General features: G+C 46.9%; 1 protein-coding gene across 7 annotated transcripts in view; it reads left to right on the forward strand.

Annotated features, from left to right (window-relative positions):
* Positions 1–8827, forward strand: part of Erich1 (glutamate-rich 1) — a gene marked incomplete at its 5' end in the record, with an annotated part of 52793804 nt that extends 52784977 nt beyond the window's left edge. For 4 of the 7 annotated variants that reach the window (NM_001436572.1, NM_001436571.1, NM_001436568.1 and 1 more), the window contains 3 exon segments: positions 2141–2569; positions 5516–5707; positions 8406–8827. In NM_001436572.1, coding sequence (NP_001423501.1) covers positions 2293–2569; positions 5516–5707; positions 8406–8479 — 543 coding nt within the window. In that variant the 3' untranslated portion in view covers positions 8480–8827. 7 annotated transcript variants of the gene reach the window in all.
* Positions 8828–18120: the final 9293 nt, after the last annotated feature.

The following is an 18120-nucleotide window of genomic DNA, read 5'->3' on the forward strand; positions in this document are numbered from 1 at the left end:
GATTAAGCTAAGGTTTCCACATTATAAGGCCACATATGTTTAGTCGCCTCAGCATGGAGGTCAGACGGGCACAGCCAAGCATGAGCAGCCTGCCTCACGTCACCCATGTGACCAGAGCACACTTCCCAGGTCTGGGCTAACGGTGACTTCTTTAAGCTTCCCTGTTCAATAGCGCACGCACGCATTTATCCAGAAACGTGTCATAAATGCACCGTTCGAGAGCTGTTTTGCTCCTGCCACCGTTTAAAATTAATACTTTGCAGTCTTTAAGGTAGCAGATCGATATTGTAACCATTCTTAACAACAGCCTTCCATATTATGGCGTGACCACTTGCAAAAGAAATAACCCACAGAGAACCAAGCTGGCAATTAGTGCCATCCTGAAGGTGGCTTCCAGGGAGGAGGCACCCACAAAGATCCTGGAGAGAACTGAGGACACAGCCTCCAGCCACCCTCCTTAGTGAGCAATCAGGACCCCACACACCCAGGGCCCCTGTCACGCCAGCTCCCAAATGGCCCTCCTCTGAGATCATAAAATATGGATTGACTCTGTTCTCCAAATTAATGACATTAAACACTTTTAAGACGCCAGAAGGAACACTCTTCCGTCGTGCGGCGAACCTGAGATAAACAGTTCCATAAACAGTTGTCACTTTGGGGACATGAATGTTTAATAGACCACTTCATTGTCAGGGATTCAAAGACACTCGGAGTCGACATCGATCCACCAGCCACACTTAGCAGGTTCCTCATATCGACTCATACTTGCAAATGAGATGGAAAGATGTGCTCTACTGAAAGATCTACCAGTGGCTAAGGAAAGCAGTGTGTAAGCTAGACCATAATCTAATATCATGACTTCCCGAGGAGTAGTCTTGGCCTCACGTCAAGTTCGAGGTAGCAGTGGGTTTCATAGAAACAGTTACTAAGTACAGGAGAAAACTGTGAACTCTTCATTCCAAAATAGCAGGGGAGTTGCTCACCACTCCCACAACCCAGCGTCTAATCCAACAAGGACGCTGAGCTGAGGGGTGGTCCACGTCAGGTGAGAGGCAAGGCCCGGAGCTCGCTAGGAGACATATGCCGTGTGATTTGACCATGATGCAGGCTCCTGTGACCGCTTCAGCACCTCCCCAGAGTTAGTTAGCTGTCCAAACAGAGAAAGGACGCCCTGCCGGGTGCTTTCCCTGTCGGGTCAGTAAGCAGCTCTTTATTAATCTTGGTTTCTTGAGGGTGGACAGCTCAGAAATCTCAAACAAGAATTTCCTAAAATTAGAATTGTCAAGAAACCAAAGCACGAGGTAGCGTGACAGGCTCTATAGTTGCTGGGCCCGCAGGGCATGAGTCACCTGTGATGAGAAGAACGGGTTGCGTCCTCGGCCTGTGTGCTAAGTGGCCCGCCAAAGGGTGAAGCGGGCGTGTGGTGGTGTGCAGAATTCCGTCATACTTTCACAGTCCCCGTATGCACACTGAAGAGAGCTGTGCACTGTGAGGCCTTCCGCATGGCAGCTGCTGGCCATTCTCCCACCTGACCCTGAGGGCAGTGTCCCTTACCCCTCCTCCCCCCATCCATCAATGGGCCTGTGCTGCTCCTAAGATAGCTCCGTGTGTCTCCGTGGTGGGTTGCTCAGCTCCCGCAGTCCGCTGCGAATGTCCATTCCTGTTTAGTATTAAACTCCTCACGCTCTGAAAGCAGACAGCTAGAGACGCACCTGACACAGGAACGAGAGGATCTCAGATTTAAAGCCAGCCTGTCCGGGCTTGATAGGAAGCCCCCCATCTCAGGAAGAATATAAGAAAAGTTCATACGTTTTTATTCCAGGGTCGTGGGGGATTAATCTTGCACTAATAAAACGACAGTTACATCCCTAAAAATATACACTAGATGTCACAATTGTAACGACTGCACGGCCGCACGTATGTTTTTTGTAGGGCAGGAAGAATAGAGTGTCCGTTTGAATTGCAGTTAACACTAAGGTTTAGGTGGTGTGGTCAGTTAAGGTAAAATTAGGAACCACTGAAGTCAATTGTTCAAACTCCTTTTTACTAAAAGTATAAAAATCCCGATGGCAAACGCATTTAAGTGCGGTTGTCATGGTTCTATCATCCTAAAAGTCACCGTATTTGAATTTTTTAACAGACCCGGGTCTTCCTGACCAGCCGAAACGACGAAGAATTAGACGACACAAGTCAAAGAAGAGTATTAAAAGCCTCGGTGGTGTTACCGTAAGGCAAACGGAACTAGAGACACAGCGAGAGAAAACGCACCCGCCACATCCAGATGCCCCCGCCATGAGCAGAAATAAGAAAAGGAAGTGGAGGGCAAAGCTGAGGCTGAGGAGGAAGAGAGAAGCCGGCTTAGCCGCCAGGGCCTCTGCGGCCAGCTTCACCTACGAGCCCGAGAGCAGCGAGGAGGCAGAGGTGGAGGGCGATGTGGGAGGAGAGGAAGAAGAGGATCCCGAGAGCTCAGTTGCAGACCCCGCCCAGGAAGACACTGAGCTCGCCAGCAGCAGGGCGGACAGCCTCCTGAGTTTTCTGAAGTCAACACAAGAAATCTACTTCTACGATGGTAGGCGTCCCTACCCGTTTTCCCCTTGAATAATGGCATCCATTTAGTACTTGGGAAATAGCCAGGCGTAGTCAAACGCTTAGACCATTACAGTACAAACCGCGTCACAGTCTTCGTCTGACCCACTTTTCTCCTCGCTCCGGTGAAATGCCCGACAAAAGTAAATTGCAGGAGAAAGGACTTTTGTATCCATGTTACTCTACACATGATGACGAAAGCACTTTCTGCTGGGGAGTGTAGGACAGACAGCGGGAGTTTTAAGCGGCTGCTTCTGTGACTTCCACCGTCAGGAAGAAGAGAGCCGTGAATGTTTGTCCTCATCTGTCTTTCTCCCCCATGCAGTTCAGGATCCCACCCTGCTCAGTGCCCACCCACAGTGGGCGGAACTTTCCATTTTAATTATCCCTGACCAATAGAGCCCACCATGGACCTGCCCAGAGCCCCACCTCTCAGGCAGTTCTAGTTGACAACAGGGATTAACCATCACAGCATTCAAAGTAAATAGTAAGTTTCAAATCAAAACCCAGGAGATCACAACTTTGTCTAGCACGTAGCTATCTTAGCCCATGGATCCTACAGGTCATTTCTCCTGTGCACCTTGTGGGAAACAACAGCCGGTGCAGTGTAGTTGGGGCTCCCACCGTGAAGCTGGGGTTCCACGTGTAGATTGGGATGCGTTGCTGTTGGAGGCTGTGTTTCTACACGAGGATGGCTGTAGCTGGCAGCGCTGAGCAGCCGTCACGTTCATAAGCGACTAGAAAAGAAAGCCACACAGCTCGCTCCCAGAGAGCACTCACTCTTATCTTCCTTATACTGCTTACCAGTGTGAGTTTTCAGTAAGCATTGTTTTTTAAAGATTTATTTATTTAATATATGTAAGTATACTGTCGCTGTCTTCAGACACACCAGAAGAGGGCACCAGATCTCATTACAGATGGTTGTGAGCCACCATGTGGTTGCTGGGAATTGAACTCAGGACCTCTGGAAGAGCAGTCAGTGCTCTTAACCGCTGAGCCATCTCTCCAGCCCTTCAGTAAGCATTTTTAATTAAATAAATATGTGCGTGTGTGTGTGTGTGTGTGTGTGTGTGTGTGTGTGTGTGTGTGTATGATCTGCAAAAGTAAAGACTTATTCTCATGATTGACAGTTGCTCATTTTTATAACGTTTCATCAGCAACTGACCTAAGGACCAGAAAGAACAAGGGCCAATCAGGATCCACCATGATCACATCGCGAACAGGATGTTGGTGCACACTTCCATTTAGATGACGTCACTGGCGGTCTCTAAGAAGAGGCAGTGAGCTTAGATACAAACTTCAGCCAGATAGGAAATGTCCTTAGAGTACCGCTGAGAAGCATCTGACGTGAGAAGTAACTGTTTACGTGCTGATGTGAAAACATTACCGTGATGTGACCCGCTCCCTGACACGCCGCAGGTCTAACACTCAGGTGACTGGCGTGCGGGAAGAAGGCAGATGCAGCAGGAGCAGTTTCTGGAGATGATAGCTCACCTTTTCAAAGTGATAGCAGACATGCCATACTCCAACAAGACCGTCTTAGTATTTATTCTAATGCTGTGAGGGGAGACACCATGACCAAGGCCACTCTTAAACAACATTTAATTGGGGCTGGCTCACAGGTTCAGAGACTCAGTCCATTATCATCAAGGCGGGAGCATGGCAGCGTCCAGGCAAGGACGCATGGCACTAGAGAACGAACTGATGGTTTTTCCATTGGATTAGCAGGTGACAGAAAATGAATGCCGCGCTGGGCATGGCTTGAGCATTTGAAACCCTAAAGCCCGCCCCCAGCGCCACACGTCCTCCCACAAGGCCACACCCACTCCAAAAAGGCCACACCCACTCCAAAAAGGCCACATCTTATAATAGTGCCACTCCCTGGTGACCAAGCATTCAACTCTGTGCACCTACAGGACCATCCCTACTCAACCCACCCCAAGGACCCTTAGAGACAGCGTCACACACGAGCACATTGTCTAACACAGAGTGCTGGTAGCGAAGAAAACTCTAGGAAAGACAAAAACAAAAACAAAAAACAGCGCATGCCACAGTGGGTTCGAATCCAGCTGCAGAAAGTTTGAAGCCAAGCATAACAGGGAAGTGGGACGAGGATCTCCATGATGTTAAGTCAGACAAGGCAGGCGCGGATACACAGACGTCGTTTCTCTCATGTGGAAATACAAGCCTTAGTTTACAGACGTGTGTGTCTAGGGCCTGGAATGGGAAAGGGGGACCATACAGTGGGAGGAAATGATCCAAAACGTGTGAGGGGGCGGGGCAGCTGACCGCGTGGAAACATGTGACACAGCAGCAGGAGGGACTCATTAAGGACCACAAAGATGGTGATGTCAGCGGGCGGGGCGAGAGCCAGGTGTACACATGGAAGCAAAATGGTGTCCCCCATGAAATCTGTTACTCCGTGTGCAAGCTAAAAACAATAAGTAAATTGGGGAAAGTTTAAAAGATCTTAAAAGGAGCCCAAGAGAAAAACTTTTTCTCTGTCCAGACCAGCGGACCTTGGGGAAGACAGACAAAGCCGGCCTCTTAGGAGAGGGTTTTCTTGATTAGCACGAAGCGGTCAGAACTCTTACTCCATTGTTGTTCTCAAGGACCCCATAGCGTGCCTTGGGCTTGGTTTCCATGTCTATTTTTCCTGCTGTTGTCAGTGACTCAGAGGATAGTGTTGTGCTTGGAAGTTTAAAATACGAGACACGTCCACAGGCCGCCTCTCCCAAGTCACTCGAACGGTGGCACTTCGATGCCTTTCCTCCCAGAGTTCTATTTTCTATTCCCATGCTGTCCTGGGAGTTCGTTATGGACCTGACGTGCCGCACATCTCACCCCCAGGAATGTGTCCATACCCGGGGACTCCTAAGGGAGCGGGAGTTTGTCTTGCAAGTAACTAAGACCCCGTGACTCCTTTCAGAAGCTTCCAGAGAGGACCCAGCTGTGAGCACAGAAGCTGCTGAAGAGCTGCTTCGCCTCCTTGAGTCTGGACGCTTGCCTCCCGCAGACGTGCTCATCCTGGACCACATGAAAACCCTGCTGCTTCTGCAGGACACCGAGAGACTGACGAGCACCCTGAAGATGTTCCCCGAGCACTGCATGATGCCTCCAGGTAAGCACCACAGCGCCTACCCCTCCGGATCTGGGTGTAAAACAACACTCAAAAAACAGAACCCACAGAGAAAGGGGCTTCGCGCGCTTCTGACTGGCATAAAGAGATGTCTCACAACGTATCCTGAAACCGATACGCCATCTGATATTTGGCCTTCGAGTTAGCAGTTTTGGGGGGCCAGTTGCTCCAAGTTTAATTGGAAGTGGAATGATTCTGTCTCTCTCTTTTCTTTTCTTTTCTTTTCTTTTCTTTCCTTTTTTCTGCCGACTTGATAGAGGGTAAAGTTTTCCGTCTTCCAGAGATCTCTGTTCCTTGTTGAAAACTCAGCATTCATACGCTTAGGAAGAGCACTGAACTGCTGTGGTGATCTTTCTTCCTCTCACTTCTCTGACTCTAAACTGTAGCATGTAGTATCCGGCTTGGTGTGTGGCCCTGTTAAGGACCCAAGGTTTGTTCAGAAGGGACGGAGGAGTTTGAGGGTTAGGGTCACCTAGATGGAGCTGATGGGAAATGGAGGACAAAGGCTTTTTTATGACAGATGAATGAGGATTAACAGAGATGAGGAAAAGAGACCGGAGAAGGCGTGGGACTGAAGAAGCTAACGGATACGGAAGTGTGCTCTTGGGGAGCACAGATGTGTGTCAGGAGAGAAGAGGGGCTGCAGATACGCCACCTCCTGACAGGCCAGCAGGCAGTGGGCCTGTTTCATGCCTACGGTGTTCAGTATCTGACAAATTTAATATGTACAATGAGGTTTTATGCCAAACTGCAAAAAGGTTTAAAAAATAAATAAACCAAGTTACAGAGATGGCTGGGGGGTGGGGTATGCGGAGGGCATGAGTGTGAACCCCAGCTCACACTTAGAAGAGTAGGAATGAGAGCATGGGTCTGTATATCCTGCAGTGCAGAGACACAGACCCCAGATGACTGGCCAGCCAGCCTGTCCAAATGATGAGCTTGCCTCTCAAGGAGAGCCCTTAAAGAAATAAGGTGGGAACCCGGAGAGGAAGACACCTGCTTCTCCCCTTGCCTCTGCCTGTGCTCATAAGGTGCAGACACAAAACACACACACCACAACACAACACAACATACCACACACAACACAACACAGCATACCACACACAACACAACACACATCCCACCCACAACACAGCACAACATACCACACACACCACAACACAGCACAACATATCACACACACCACAACACACATACCACACACACCACAACACAATACAACACACATACCACACACAACACATACCACATCACAACACACACCAAATCATAACACACGCAACACAACGCACATACCACGTAACAGCACACTTCACACCACATAACCACACACTTCACACTACACAACATACACACCACATAACAACATACCACACACACTACATCACAACACACATACCACACAACATCCATAACACGTAACTACACACTTCACACCACACATAACAAACACATAGCCACACACTTCACCCAACATATATCACACCACACAGCAACACACCATACATACCACACACACACACACACACACACACACCACACTACACCACACCAAAAAATGTTTTTAAAACCAAAAAGAGCAAACTGTATACAGCTAGTTTTGTTAAGTTAGACTACTATGAACTTGATGAGAGGAAATTAATTTTTTTTAGTTGTCCTGTTCTGGCATGTTTTGTGTGTATCCGGAAACAAATGGAGAGTGTGGGCAGGGGTGGCTGCATTGTGAAAACCACTGCCTCTGCCCTGAGGTCACTGGGCAGATTCCATTTCAGGCACATTGGCCATCAGTAGTGGATGGAACTGAAGCCTATACACGAACCTGTCTCTGGGGCACAAGGTCCCTCCGTGCACAGGTTTGCTGAGCTGACCCGTGTCACAGATACTTAGGGATAAGGCAGGGCTGTCTGTACTCAGCTCTCCTTGAATTCACTGTGTGGAAGCTTACATTATCCAAACAGAGAGCCAGAAACCTAAGGAGCGCTCAAACACCTTGTCCATCAGCCAGAACCAGGAAGTATTTGTGTGAATTAAAGCGGAAGTTGCACCCCTCCCTCAGCACCGAGCTCCCAGAATCTACCGCATACTCCACAGTTTGGAAGTAAAGATCAAAATGCTCTACATCAGGGGCAGCCCTGGGGTCTGACCAGACCTGGGCGGGGTCCCCTGGGCCCCCACTCTCTGAGACCTCCAGTCTTCGCGTCAGCCTGTATTCTGTGTAGCTGAGAACTTTAGAAGCAGAGCTCTCCTAAAGTAAACTCTAGGAGGTGTGTCCGCCCTGGAACCCGGAACTCACAGGAACGCAGGGTGACTGCAGAGCTGACGTCTGAGAACAAGCCCGACTCAGGCTGCAGCTCCCTTAGGAAGGAGGAGCAGCGCTGGCAGGTGATGTCAGAGGTGACCTGTCTCCCCGCTGAGCTCTGGCTGTCCTGACACAGCACTGGCGTCATCAAAGCCACAGGCTGTGCAGCTCCTGGTCCACACTTCTTAGAGTTCTTCTTTCCTTGACACAAATGTCAGTTGCCTTTTGTTTCTGTTTGCACTGGGTCCCTGTCAGCTCGTACATCAAGAGAGCATCTTATTAGATTCGGGATTTTCTCTGGGCCCAAGAGCTAACGCCTATAAAATCATTACCATTTGTGATTTTATTTTCGTTTGTCTTGCCCTTGTTTTTGCCTTCCAGACCATGCCAGAATAATCTCGGCTTTCTTTAATTATTGGATCACGCAGATTCTTCCTGAAAAACGCAGTGAATAAATCATTGTCACCTGAGAAGAGCTGTCATTTAACACAGAGGTATTAGGTGCGCATAGGATGCGAACTGAGACTCCACGATTGCACATAAAGAGTTATTTATTATTTTTATTTTCGGCAAATCAAACCCTGGAGACATTGAAGACATTTCTACCCTGTTATTTATTTCCGTGTTTGTATGTCATAGGTAAGGTATCCTCTGAGACTTTAAGTGAGAAACTGGGGTAAAATGAGAGCATTTACTTGCTTACCGTTACACGTACATTGATTTACTTCATAAAACTAGATTGTCTTTTGATGCCTGTAACAGAAATAGATATTTTATTAAATAAACTATATAGTTTGAAGTTATCATATCTGTGATAAGATTATAAATCACCTTGTGTACGGAAACCCAGTGCCTAGGGAGGCAGCCCGGCTTGTAGACGCACTAGCTACGCAGGGCGATGCCTGCAGTTTGGCCACTGAAACCCAGAGCTGTAACGGCGGGGCACATCCGCAGTGGAGGCCCAGTGCTACACCCACGGCAAGATGGAGGCCCTCCCAGAGGCTCAGCAGCCCGCTCCCTGCAGTATCAGCACAGCAGCAGAATCATTCCTGCCTCGAGAAGGGGAAGGCAGGAACCTGCTCCTGAAAGCTATTCTCCGACACCCACCGCGGCACATGCGTACGCACACTCACAGACACACATGCACACACGAAAGCTAACATTTTCTAAGATGCGCTATGGGCATCATAAGTTCTATACGGGTCCCGAGAGGTTTACACAGTTTTGTTACAGATAAATTGATTCTCTTCCTGATTATCTACATTAGAAATCATGTAAAGAATCTGTTATTCTTTCTTTCTTTCTTTCTTTCTTTCTTTCTTTCTTTCTTTCTTTTTAATCTTCTTTGTACTACGGTTCAGCCACCAGTTCTACGTTCTAAAAGCCTTAGTCACTCAACTTCACAGGTGCCGGGGAGGACATGGACTCACCGGGAGTCGTTAGCTCTACCCAGGAAGACAACATGAGTATGATTAATATGGATAAAATAAATATGGTCGTCACCCAGTCGTAGAGTGGTCTACGGCCTCACTATCCCACTGTGACGATCCTCAGACCCTGGCTTTGTAAGTCTGTGCCACCCTGCCCAGCTTACTTTGTATCCTTTAAAAATGAAACATTTATTAGAGGTGTCCGACACATAGCTAAGGGGCTACCTGCTCAGGGTCTCTGTGCACATAGCCAAACACACAAAATTGTAAACATACTTACTTAAAACAATAAGAATCTTCCTCCCTCCCTTCCTCCCTTCCTTTCTTTCTTTCTTTCTTTCTTTCTTTCTTTCTTTCTTTCTTTCTTTCTCCAGTTTTGGTTTTGGTTTTTCAAACCTGGATTTCTCTGTGTAGCACTGGCTGTCCTAGAACTCACTCTATTGACCAGGCTAGCCTCAAACTCACAGAGATCCACTTGCCTTTGCCTGGGATGAAGGGTGTCTGTCCCATGCCTGACCCTTTAAAAAAAAAAAAAGTGTATGTTTAAGTATGAAGGCTGTAAATGACAACATTGTGTCACAGTATCAATGTATCATGTCCTCTATACTCGGACACATTTGTGGCTGTAGTTTTACAGGTGATGGCAGCTTCCTGTTGTGCGGTGCCCTCGGGTGGTCCGTGCCCATGGTCACTAGCGAGTGACCTGCAGCCATCGTCAGAGATGCACCCACCCACCGCTGCTGTGGTGGTGATGGTGGTGGTATTATGTTGTTGCTGTTGTGTCATTGTTGTTAAGGCCAGCTATAAGCACTGCTTCCTTTGGGAGATTGTGCAGATTCCCAGAGAATCACAGGAGTGCTTGCCTGATTCATGTCTAGGTGTTGTGCCCCTGGAACTGGAGCTGTAGATGGTTGTGAGCCACCGTGTGAGTGCTGGGAATCGAACTCAGGTCCTCTGGGGGTAAAAGTTATAATTGTTCCTAACCACCAAGCCATCTCTCCAGTCCTTTAATCAAAAAAAACAAAAAAAAACAAAAAAAAAAACAAAAACAAAAACAAAAAACAAAAAGAAAATTAAGTACAACCCTAATTCTATCGTAAAAGCTAGTTATATGGTCACATCTTTAATGGCAAAGCCAAAACCATTTTCTGATAGCAACTTTGTTAGATGACATAGGGAAATCTTGGCAGATACAATGTACACCGGAAAGGGGGCAGAGATTTCCAAAGCGAGCTTGTCTTCCTAGACTACAGCCAGCAGACTGAAGAAACGGGAAAGTCTCTAGAAAGTTCTGGGGAGTAGAAGAGCTGATTTTAAAGTAGCTTTGGCCATGGGTGACCACACTCAGCTTGTGGTTTTACTAGAGGTGTTGATAATATAAAGCCACTGAAGAAGTGGCTTCTCTAACTGTGTGAAAGGATCGAGAGGTTTATATATGCAGTAAAGCACCCTGAAGCAGGTGCTGGAGAGAGGCATCTCAGCAGCTAAGAGCAGTTCCCGATTATGCAGAGGACCTTGGTTCAGTCCCTAGCACCCATACGGTAGCTCACAATCATCCACAATTCAGTTCCAGGTGATTAGATGCCTTTGACCTCGACGGGCATCAGGCATACGCACAGTGTGCATAAATACAGGAAAAACATTTGTGCACATAAAAAATGTTTAAGCAAGAATTTCTGTCCATGGTCTGCATATCTTGTGTAGTTATCATTGCTGTCCTGTTGATGACAGATAAAAGAGAGGGACTTGTAAAACTAATCAAAGTTGATATACAGTATCGACCCAAATTTCACATTTAATGGGGCGTCGTGGCATAATACATCAGGAAAGCGTGTGCACACGATCATTAAAAGGATAAGAACGGTATGTATATCATCAGGTCTGAAGTTAGTAAGAAGCAAGCATGAAGCATTGTCGATTCCAGAAATGCCCTAAAGTCACTGGTGCTGACCGACTTTTTGGTCACTTTTTGGGAGAAGGCTTTTAGCTAAACTGTGGCCAAATGTTAAAAGATTTATGACTTGTAACATCATCAACTCCTTTATGATATAAAAACAAAATTTATGCCAGAACTCGACAATGAAAACGTGTTTACAGATTTAGCATCTGTTAGTGGGTTCAACTGCTTGTTTAAAGGAATTAAGCATGTGTCGTCAAGATGAAAACAACTTTCCGTGCATGTCAAATCGTGGCAGCTTTCAAAGGAAACCGAAATTATGGCAAGCCCCAGTTAAGGCCAGCGTTGTTTGGGTTTTAACACACTGATTAAACACGATGTTGTGGGGCAAAACTGTAACCTCAATCTTTTGATATTAGATTTTTAAAACATTTCGCACAGCCCGGGAAAACATCAGTACTTCTGTATATTTATGACTCCATTTTCCACTGACTTAATTATGCTACCTGCCAGTTTTCAAACAGAATACACAGTGTTGCCAATGACATTCAAATTAAAGAAAAAAAATGAGACAAAGGGGTCCTAGAACTGACTGTGTAGACCAAGCTGGCTCCAACTCACAAAGCTCCATCTGCCTCAGCCTCCGGTGCTGGGGTTAAAGGTCGCCAGCACGCCAAGCAAAGAAAATCTCTATTGTATCTCTTTACTATGCTTCCTCACAGAAGCAAAAATCCTTTATTTCACAAGTACATCCTCTCCAGCTCACCCCATTTCAGCAGCACCTACATATGTGAGCAACTGTTTTCAAGACTAGAACACACTTAGAGGGAAATTAGATCGAAATGTCTGACGAAGGAACGTATCCAAGAATCACAGCCACCATCTATCAAACGAGATCTTGGTGCCACCACTTCTCGAATGAAACGTCAAATCTTCCACTGGTTCTATGCTGCCCTCTTTTATAATAAGTGAACTAATGAAGTCTTATTAATGCTGTGTGTGTGCATTAGCAAACGTGGGATCTGCTTCCTGTACAGGATGTTTCCTAATTATTGTTATGATGTGTGTGTCTTTTATCTGCCGTGGTAGAGATCATGAAAATTACACAGAGATCTTTTTCTGTGCGCATAGGTTCCCATTTGTATTTTGTGTATTTGATATGTGCTCCAAGACACATCATCCATTGTGGCCCAGAGACGTCGAAGGGTTGGACAACCCTGATTTCTATCACCTTGCCCCACAAACCAATGCACCGTTCATAGTGAGCGTGTTCTAACCACAGCCCCTTCCCTTGATTCTACAGAGCTTAAGAGCTCTTCTCCCCTTATAAAACCAGAGATCGGTTTGACTTGCCGTGCTTCTCGAGATCTCCTGACCCTAAAGTGTGTAAGCACCACCTGGAAAGAGGAATGCATAACGGAAAAGGCAAGGACAGGAAAGGGTGATGGAAGGATGCCTGTGACCAAGTTCCAGCATGTACGCGTACGTAAATGTCATTAGGAACCCTATTATTTACCATGCTTTATGCTACTTTTTGAGGCAACCTAAGGAGAGGGGCAGGGTAGGCTGTGAATGATAGAAAAAAATAATGAGCTACAGTCAGTGTACCTAGACCCCACCCTCAGCCACGAGTCCGGTCAAACCTCGGTGTCTTCCTTTTGGAACGTCCCATTTTGCTTCTGACTTAACACACTGGATTCTCAGCCCTAGTCTCTGCAGCATGTATCCTTGGTAATGTTTAGGGAACATTGCCAATTTAAAATGAGGCCACTTTGATGACTTCTCTCCCGGTGCCCCTAATCTGTTTCTTCAGGCACCCATGCAGGGTCACACATTGGTTCGCAGTGGCGAAGGCAGGAATTGAATGGGAGCAGGTAAGATGATCTTAGCTCATAGCTCCTGCATGTAATTCTAATTCCAAACAGAACTACGCAGAAGCAAAGGTTGTCTGTAATACGTTAGCATAACCACGGCTAATCTGTTTATCCTGCTATGATTGGAGTCAGGAGTAATAAGATCGGTGTCTCTCCTACAGTGTTGCAAACTGCATACAGCCCACTTAATCCCTATAAGCCTCTCAGTAGACAAAGGGAAGCTCTTAAGAATATAGGGAAATCTTAGGAGATTGCTAACGTTGGTGATTATAGTTCAAGGAGGGGGGTGGTATTTTCTAGTTTGTTAGTACTCCGCTGATTGATTTTGATGTTATTTGTACCAACTGGAGCAGTGGCCGTGGGTGGAACCCCCTCCCTAACTGTGCCGGTGCCCAGCATTGCCCACACACCTACTACTGCTTGATTCATTCTGAGCCTTTGTTCCCCGCCTAACCCTGAGTGTGTCTTCTCCTTCCGGAACACTGTATTCTGAAAACCCAGCAAATGCGTTTGGCTCTCTCCATGAAGCACACACATGTATGCTTCAGCCACATAAAGTCCTGCCCACTTCCAAGGGGGCTGCACTCCCCCCATCTCAACCCCAGAGCCTTTCAGCAATGTAGTGTGTTACAATGTTTCTTCTGCTACCTAATATAAATTACGATAAATATTCTGAGGCAACACTGTTGCCCCCTGCAAGTGTCTGTCAAATCTGGGGGCAGCTAGACTAGAAACTGCTCAGGGATCTGAAAAAGACTAACGGGACTGAGCATGGCCACGTCAGATTCAGATGCTATGGCTGTAGGACTGAGCTCTGATTCCAGTTTGTCTCTCTCTCAACTTCTTGGGGCTCAGGGTCCTGGCTTTGGGGAAAAACAGTTCAGTACCAAGCTCTGGGAAAGACAGAAGAGGCAAACAGGAGCGAGTACAGCTCTGCCTGTCTGGCAGCCTTTGCCTTCAGGCCTTCCTCTGTCTAGCCTCACCTTGCTGCCTCCAGATATTTTGTCTCTTGCCAACACAACCTAAAAGCTGCTCCCTGTTCTGACAGGATGCAGTGCCTTTTTCTCTCCTTCCCATCCTCCCTGGCTCACTCCTTCTCTTCCCTCTTTCCTCAGAGACATTGATTGGTTTCTCATTGGACTTTGATCCTTGGTCGCTCCAAGGCTGAGTCCCCTTTGGAGGCCTCAGGCTAATCTGTCGCCCTAGTCTCTACTAATCTGAGGTTGCCCTGGACCGTGTTGTAATTAATTCCCCAGGCCTGCCTACCCAACAACTCCTGACATAAAATCTAGATGGAGAGTATTTTACATGAGGCCCCTAGTACATGGTCGTCACTTGATCATGTGTCCCATGGCACGACCACATTATCACTGACGCTTAACAAACAGCCCCAGTCATCAAGGAAGGCCTAGTCCAGAGGCCACATGCCAACACAGCAGCTAGGAGAAAAAAAAAATGGACCTGCATAGAACATCATCCTGCTGACTTGTGACAGAGCTCAGGTCCGGATGCTAACAGCTCTCCACTTGTTCACAGCAATGTCATTTAGCACTCGTGTCTCCTTTAAGACAGGACAAGCCACATCCTTTTCCCAAGAAACATGGCCTCATCCTTATCAAGTAAAATCAGATAATTTTCATTCCTAGAAAGCCCCTGCCAGGAATAGAGTTACCCAGGCCATCTTGATGTTGAGTGGGACAGACTGGCACAGGTGCAGAGCTTATGCAAATGCAACATGGCCGGCAGCCTCAAGCTCTTGCCTTCATGGCTTCTCCACTGTGGATGGGCTGAACCCTCTGAGACCAGAATAACAACCCCCCACCCCCTGCAATGAGAAATGCGGCTAAGACAGGAAGGCAGTAGGTGTGGGTAGAAAGTGTCTTGATCGGTGACCGTGCATATGTTAAAAATGTCATGTTGAACCTCATCAATATGCACAATCGACTTATCAATCAAAAGATCACAAGTTGAAATAAATATTGGACTTGGTCCTGTTTATGTCATTCCAAGAGGAAAGTTGGATTCTAGGGATTCATCGACGGAAAAAAGTAATTTTTTACTTTCTGGTTGCTAACCACAGCCTTTAACAGCTGGGTCATTTCTCCAGCACAAAAGTAATTTTTGAGGAAACTGATAGTAACTTTGCTAGTTCTTTCTGGTGACTGGGAAAATAAGCTAACCATTATGTACCAGAGGTTTGTTGGTTAATAGAAATTCTTTGGAAAGGGGCATGTTCACTTGGATTTCTGTGGACACACCTATGGATGGCATCTCTATCCTAAATCTCCATGCAGGTGAGGCTTATGCGAGTTCAGTTGCAAAGTGGTCCAGACCTGACAGCCCCCTGCATGTGTTACCCAGAGTTTAGAAAGAGTATGGATTCAGTGTTTACCTGTAACCACGCATCCTCGACCTCAAAAGTGAGGTCATAACTAGTGGTTGGTTGCAATGACAGGTCTGATGTGACAACTTTAGAGTTAGGGTCCCCTCTTAATTGGAAAACCTACTACCCACCAGGAATGTAATAAGTGCACTCTCCCTCAGAGGGTATGGTCACAGGGCCTGCTGTCATCTGTACAGGCAGCTACCTGAGCTTTGGTTTCCTCTAAAAGTGGGGCTAGTAACAGCCTACCATGCCTGTCTCTATTACTGTGATAAGACTCCATGACCAAGGCACCTTTCAGAGAGTTAGAATCTAGACTATCGTGACAGGGAGCATGGCAGCAGGCTGGCTTGGGGCTGGAACAGTAGCTGAGAGCTCACATCTCGGTCTACAAACAAGAGGCAGAAAGAGAAAAAGACTCAGGATGGCCTTTTGAAAACTCTGGGCCTGCCCCCAGTGACACACCTCTTCCCACAAGGCCACGCCCTCCTGATCCTTCCTAAACAGTTCCACTGACTGGGGACCAAGCACTCAGACACATGAGTCTAAGGGGGCCATTCTCTTTCAAACCACAACTGGTGAGAACCAAATGGGCACTCTGGGAATCCCTGAGGCTGTTGGGAGAGAGAGGCTGGGTCTCTTTGCTGACTTCCTGGTCAAGCTTTGATGGAGGAATGCCATGTTTTCTCCAGCAAGGCTGAGTGTTTGGAGCCAGGCTCTGCCCCTGTGACCTCTAGAGAATCTCATTCATTTGATCCTGACAGCAAGTTACTAAGGGGTTGTCTTAGTTAGGGTTGTACTGCTGTGAACAGACACCATGACCAAGGCAACTCTTATAAGGACAACATTTAATTGGGACTGGCTCACAGGTTAAGAGGTTCAGTCCAGGGGTTGGGGATTTAGCTCAGTGGTAGAGCGCTTGCCTAGGAAGCGCAAGGCCCTGGGTTCGGTCCCCAGCTCCGAAAAAAAGAAAAGAAAAAAAAAAGAATAAAAAAAAAAAGAGGTTCAGTCCATTATCATCAAGGTAGGAGCAGGGCAGCATCCAGGCAGACATGATGCAGGGGGAGCGGAGAGTTCTACACCTTCATCTGAAGGCTGCTAGGAGATACCGGCTTCCAGGATGCCAGGATGAGGGTCTTAAAGCCCACGCCCACAGTGACACACCCACTCCAACAGGGCCACCCCTTCTAATAGTGCCACTCCCTGGGCTGAGCATATACAAACCGTAACGGGTAATTTGGTGACTTACTGTATTGCCCACAGGACTGTTGGCAGCACACCCAAGCCCTCACAGGCTGTTCATATCTTGGTATGAATAAAGCACTACCTACATCACTCCGTGTTTTGTTAAATGTCAGTTTTGAAAAAACCTTTGTGAGAGCAGGAAGTTTTTCCAGGTCAGGAGTCTAGTTACTCTTGATAGGATTTTTTTTTCTTTCTAACTTGTGGAGAATTACCATGAATACATTAGGCTATTGCAGGTAGGGAAAAGAAATCTATTTTTTTCTCCTTTTTAATTAGAGTGTTTAAAATGCTGTATATGTTCTGCTCAAAGTCATCCTGGCTTGTAAAATGCTAAAATTCGAATCAACGTGGACTGCGCCTAGCTAAATCTCTGAGTAGTTTTGGAGGGTTTTAATTAAACATCTGCTAAGAAGGAACTGGGTTTTGATAATTTTGATAATAGCTATCATTTCAAACAGATATCGCCAAACACTTGGAAAACGAACGAAAGTATCCCCTGCCTAGTTACAGAATGGACATTTCTCCACTGGACTTCATGCTGGGTCAGTGCCTACTGGAGATGGAGGAATTCAGAAACAGGGCCTGGAGCCAATTAAATTAGGTCAACCGGTCGCATTCAGCTCTTGGGAGTGGTATCTGCCTGGGCAACATGATAGTTCAAATTACCGCAAAGTCACATTTCACGACAGAAGATTCCAGCACAGACCTAGCTTGACATGGACAATGACACTCTAAGTTGGACACTGAAGACATTCAAACCTCGCCAGCTCTGAGGTTCCCTCTGCCTTTTCCATTTGCAGCCTCACCGGAGGTCAGCCTTACCCTGCAGTTGGGACTCAAGAACGCAAGCGTCAGGCTATAAAACACCCTACGGGTCCCAGTGAAACCTTCTGTGGTACCAAGCGAGGAAACTGACCTTGGTTCCCGGTTCCCAAGAATTGCCCCCTTCTCAGTCTTTCTTTCTTTCTTTCCCTCCCTTCCTTTCGCCTTTCCTCCCCCACTCTCTTACTCAGAACCTTCTCAGGACAAGGGCATGGACCTGTGACCCTTGACTCACCTTGCGTAGATACCTTGTTGAGAGCTTCCCTGCCTCTCTCCACTGAAGGCAAACCTTGGGCAATTCTGCGCCGTTGGGAGAGAATTCATTTTCAAACAACAAAGCAAATAGTAAAAGCAAAAAGGTTATAGTAAAGAAAGGCTATGAGAGGAAGAGAGTTGGTTCTTGGCCTCCAGGGTCTGGATCAGCTCCTACCTCTAAGAAAATCAA

This window comes from Rattus norvegicus, chromosome 16 (genome assembly GCF_021556685.1).
Source record: "Rattus norvegicus strain SHRSP/BbbUtx chromosome 16, alternate assembly SHRSP_T2T, whole genome shotgun sequence".
Lineage (NCBI taxonomy): Eukaryota > Metazoa > Chordata > Mammalia > Rodentia > Muridae > Rattus > Rattus norvegicus.